General features: G+C 44.8%; 1 protein-coding gene across 1 annotated transcript in view; it reads right to left on the bottom strand.

Annotated features, from left to right (window-relative positions):
- The window catches only part of nt5dc1 (5'-nucleotidase domain containing 1), a 125394-nt gene that overhangs the window by 1989 nt on the left and 117803 nt on the right, over positions 1-5602 (bottom strand). Inside the window, exon 11 of the mRNA XM_008398592.2 lies at positions 631-799. Coding sequence (XP_008396814.1) covers positions 631-799 — 169 coding nt within the window. The remainder of the gene's footprint in view (positions 1-630; positions 800-5602) is intronic.

Genomic DNA, 5602 nt, shown 5'->3' with positions numbered 1-5602 from the left:
GAATCATGGCAGCAAACCAGCAAAACGCAAAGAACTTTTCACAGTTTTTCCCCCCAAACTAACCGACTGAGTAAAGCTGTTGGATGCAAGTAAAGTTAGCTAAAAGATGACTAGCTAATATCAATACAGCACCTTAAGCTTGTTAACAAGTAGCTTGTAGGGTACTGGTGTTGTTGTCTATATTCAGCTACGATTCATTTTGCCCCCCAAAAAGTTGACCGCCCCCCCCCTTTGTTCGTCTGGAGCCGGGGCTGAGAGTCTCTAAGAATCCACCCCTCTTCGCTCACACACATCGTTCAACCTGACAGCTAATTGTAAATCATAGGGGGGCCCAGAAATAGTTTGGAAACCACTGGCCTACAGCATGTCCCAGTATCAGTGAATTGCTAATGTAAAGTGCCGCACAAACACAAAGGTTATCATGACAGGCCAACCTGTATGTTTTAATTTGTCTGTACATACAAATGATTTTGAATGTGGAGCAGTAACCACTCTAGAAGTTGGCAGAATGAACCAGTGATGGCTTTGATTCGCTTTAAATGGAATAAAACATTTGATATTATTTTTTAACAGATATTACTGTAATCACATTTTAATCTTCATTATATGGTATGTTTTTACCCCACCTACCTGCTATGTGCTCCACACTGGGGATAGCCATGGTACTGTATGTGTGAATACAGTGGCAGCACCAAGTCAGCTTCTGGTGCTCCTCGTTGCCCCCTTCGCTTTTGTGCATGTCAACAAAGTAGGACCCCCACTGGTTAGACACGGCAGAGGGTGACTTCATGCCTTGTTCCTGCAGAGATATTTCACACACAAACCAAACTGCACTACTTTGTTTGAAGACTAATTTTCAGACAAGTTCAGCCCTGTTTAAGGGAGCACAGAATTCCAAAGAGCACATCACACAATATAAATATCTTTTACAGGAGTATACTCAAGCGATGATTAACAATCATGGAGAGAGCAGGATGTGGTTTTTGCACACATCACCTAATTTAATCTGGAACAGTTGCATAACACAGACTCAGTGGGAGAACCAAGAGTCAGAATAGGCCATATAGACCAATTCTGACATAGCATGGTGAACAGGAGTTTAAAAATTGGTTGCAGGAAATGCTCTGACATCAGCAGCGCTGGATTAATTTTTGAGGTGGGGGGGCCATGGGTGTTTCATCACCTCTGTTTCGCACTTTGAATGTCAGGCGCGCGCTTGTTCAGTTGACACGATGGCATCTGTCAATCAACTCATTGGGCTTGTCGCAATTTGCCCCGAAGTAAGCGCAACATGACTGGAGGACAAAGCTGTAGGGTCCAGCTGGCTATTAAATGCGCTGCAGTGAAACAGATTTGGTGAAAAATAATCAGAAAGATTTGTTAAAAGTTGTGGGGGAACATGCACACACAAAGCATTTAGAGGAAGGAATAAAGTTTATTCCATTTTCAAAACTGGTGTCTGGAAAAATGCAGGATAATGTCGGCTACAGGATAAATGCTGTCGTGAAACCTGGTTGGAACTGACTGAGATCTTTCCAGGACACACAGAAAACAAATCATAAAAGCCCAGAGGCAACAAGTAATCTTGAATCATGATTTAATGTTGATTGAAACTTATATAATCTTTATTGCAACAGAACTTATATAATTCTTATTGTGATAGAAACCCAGAAGAAACAAATAATTCAGTATTATGATTTCATGTGATTAAAACTTGTGTAATCCTTACTTTAATAATGTACCACTAATCAATGTGATGAATTATGTGAACTTGATTTAAAGAGTAAATGTGAGAAATCATAAATGAATAGTCTTATTCAAGTTAGATGAGATGTCTTAATACTGTGTTGCAATAACAGAGGCTGCGTGGGAATAAAAAAGAGTGTGTGAGAGCAAGAACTGTGAGTACGGAAGAAACAGGAAGTGGGATTGTGAAATAAGCAAAACCACCAGATGTTAAGCGCAGATAGGAGCTGCAGCAAGAGTAAAAGAGGAAGTTCAAGAGAGAAGATAACGGTTAGCCAAAGTGGTTGACGTCAAGAGAAATGGTGCAACGGGAGATTGTGCAAGCACAGCAAGATGCAGAAGTAGATAATTGTGTACAGATGCGCACACGGTTGAAACACAGAGTATAAAAAGTAGAGGCAGGAGAAGAACGGGGTTCTTTGTTCCGGCAGCGTTCGAGTCAAGACCACAAGAAGATGCAGGATCAAGATTGGGGCTATACTTTGAAACCATGGGAAGGTGAAGACTTCGCACTGCTTTAGAAAGGAACAAGATCCGTTTATCCACAGCCCGGGGTTCTGATTCGACACCTGCCCTACTCTTAACCCAAGAAACATCTCAACGATGCTGCAGTGGACATGGGGGATAGACAAAGATCACCTATGGATAAAGAACTGAGCTCATGAAGATCATTCACCAGTTCAACTTTGGATTTATTCTAAAAAGGACTCTGCTATGGCAAGATGGGTCCCTGACCATGGAATTTAGAGTTTTCTGCTGCCAAGATCAACTCAGCATCTGGGAAAGAGTGGAACTGCATCCCAAAGCCTCTGTTAAGGTTCAGTGACACAGTATAGAGACTAGAGGGAAGTGTGTTTTCTAAAATTATTTTGTATTTTAATCTTTTGATTTTTGATTGAAGAAGCTGTATGTCATTTTCCCCTGCTAAAGCTTGCTAATAAAATATTAAAATATTAAAGTCTACTTGATGCTGTGGACAGTTAAATTAATTAAGTCATAGGAATAGTAATTCTTTTGGTTAATATAAAATCAATGTTCATGATCCTAGTGAATTGGGGGGTTTCAGACGTTTCTTTAGTTATGATAAATAATGACCTTGGGACTCGTGCCGAGTCTCTAAAGTTCTCTAGACTGTAACGAGTGCACGTTATTAATAGAGAAAGAGCTACCGTTAACTGGAGTGGTTTCTGGAGTCAGGCTACCACGGGCTATTTGGATGTCTGATCCATTAACTGTAAAAGGTCATAATCTCAGAATCTGAAGGTGGTTAGAGTCTAGACGCATCTTTCTCGCTTCCAGCTTAAACAGAAGGTCCTCTATTTACTCATCTGTGGTAATACTCAGGAGGTAGAGGCTTCACGGACTTGTTAGACGGAGAGCTGGTCAGTAGTCAGTCAGTAGGAGTCTGAGAGGAGGTAGGGGTGTGGCTGACTATTGCATAATAACAATGCCTGCAGTCGACCAAGAACAGCTCCATACAGAGATCCACTGTATTAAAACACCATGCTTATATGAAGGTTTTGTCATTATTACATCATATTCTTAATGGTGAAGTGAAGCTTGGTCCAAAGCAATAAATATATGCTGTCTCTACAAATGGGTACAGTTTGGTATAGTATAGTATAAACAAGACGCGCTTGACGCTCAAAGTGCGTTTGGTGTGAATGCACCAAAAGTGCAACATGCCCAACTTGAAGCGTCAGAGGGTTTTTTAAAAGCGCGTAACGCGTTTAGTGCGAACGCACCATTAGGGGGTTATCCAAGCGGGTGACCCGTCAGGTCTTCAGTTCGCCAAACCAAAAAATAAATAAAAATAAATCGGCGACCTGCCAAGATCTATGGGAAGGATCAAACTCCACTCATTCATTTTTAGCTTACAGAAAAAGCGTCAAGCCGCCAAATAACATAAGTAAATTGACGGATAACATTTAGGCTTATGCGTGCCCACCCCCACAAACTCACACAGAGGTCCGCTACATACAGGATGTTTGACACAAAAGATCTTTTTTTTCTCCTTGATATTGTTACTAGTCAAGAGAGTTAGATAATAAAGTAATCCAAAAATTATTGTTTTCTTTTTATATGTGTCTACAGTCGTAAAACTGCGGATTATATTTATTATATTTGCTGCATTTTCCACAAATTTTGCGGGAAAAAGATTTGTGAGTGATACAGATAACCAGCCAATATTTATGCATTAAAAACAAAATGAAAAACTCCACGATTAAACTTTAATGTGCTTGTTACTTTACAAACAAAAATGAATTTCAACAGCCAGAGACCTGAAAGCTTTCAGTGGCCATCGATACTGATGGCTGATTGGCTTTTGGAGGAAAAAAAAAATAATTCAGGCAATTGTTTTTCATCCATTAATCCCTCCATCCATTTTCTTTCGCTTATGTGGGGTCGGGCCTAAGAAGGGAGGCCCAGACTTCCCTCTCCTCAGCCACTTCTTCCAGTTCCTCCGGGGGAATCCCAAGGCGTCCCAAGGCCAGCTGAGAGACATAGTCCCTCCAGCGTGTCCTGGGTCTTCCCCGAGGCCTCCTCCCTGTGGGACGTGCCCGGAACTCCTCACCAGAGAGGCGTCCTGGAGGCATCCTGACCAGATGCCCGAGCCTCAACTGGCTCCTCTCAACGTGGAGGAGCAGCGGCTCTACTCTGAGTCCCTCCCGGATGACCGAGCTTCTCACCCCAACTCTAAGGGAGAGCCCAGCCTCCCTGCGGAGGAAACGCTTTTCGGCTGCTTGTATCTGTGATCTCGTTCTTTCGGTCATGACCCAAAGCTCATAACCATAGATGAGGGTGGGAACACAGATCAAACGGTAAATCAAGAGCTTCGCTTTTTAGCTCAGCTCTCTCTTCACCACGACGGACCGGTACAACGCCCGCTTCACGGCAGACGCTGCCCCAATCCGCCTGTTGATCTCTTGCTCCATTCTTCCCTCATTCGTTAACAAGATCCCCAGATACTTAAACTCCTCCACTTGAGGCAGGAGGGTCAGTCTCCAGTACCCCCTCTAAGGACTCCGAGAAGGGTGGGTAGTCAGAACAGTCAGGACGGGTTCTGACTGTTGTCTAAGCACAGACAACAGTCAGAACCTCCCACCCCTAGGCTGAGGGAGGCTACCCTCTCATTCACTGGGATAAAAACCCCAACGTACAGGTGCCAAGATAGGGGGCAACAAGTACGCCCACTCCTGCCCAGCGCCTCCCACCGTGGGTAACTCCATAGTGGAAGTACGCCCAGCCCCTTTCAAGGAGACTGGTTCCAGAGCCAGAGCTATGCTTCGAGGTGAGGCCGACTATTTCTAGCCGGAACCTCTCAGCCTCGCACACTAGCTCTGGTTGCTTCCCCACCAGAGAGGTGACGTTCCACGTCCCAAGAGCCAGCTTCTGCAGCCGATATCTAGGCTGCCAGGGTCCCCTCCCTCGGCTGCCAGGTGGCAGGACCCCCAAATAGACAAGTGCAATGTGTTACAGATGTAACACATTGGACTCCCTTTGGCCCCTCCGAAAGGTGGTGAGCCCATTGGAAGGAGGACTCACGCCTCCTCTTCGGGCTGAGCCCGGCCGGGTTCCGTGGGTAAAAGCCCGGCCACCAAGAGCTCGCCATTGTGCCCCACCTTCAGGCCTGGTTCCAGAGTGGGGCCCCGATGACCCGCGTCCGGGTGAGGGAACGCCAGATCCAAAGTTAGTTTCCATCATAAGGGGTCTTCAGGCTGCGCTTTGTCTGGTTCCTCACCTAGGACCTGTCTGCCTTGGGTGACCCTACTAGAGGCATAAAGCCCCAGACAGCATTGCTCCTAGGATCATTGAGACACTCAAACCCCTCTACCATGATAAGGTGGCAGCCCAA

This window comes from Poecilia reticulata, linkage group LG21, assembly GCF_000633615.1.
Source record: "Poecilia reticulata strain Guanapo linkage group LG21, Guppy_female_1.0+MT, whole genome shotgun sequence".
NCBI classification, from domain to species: Eukaryota; Metazoa; Chordata; class Actinopteri; order Cyprinodontiformes; family Poeciliidae; genus Poecilia; species Poecilia reticulata.
The sequence above is the reverse complement of the archived record's forward strand: the minus strand, read 5'-3'. Positions and strand labels throughout refer to the sequence as shown.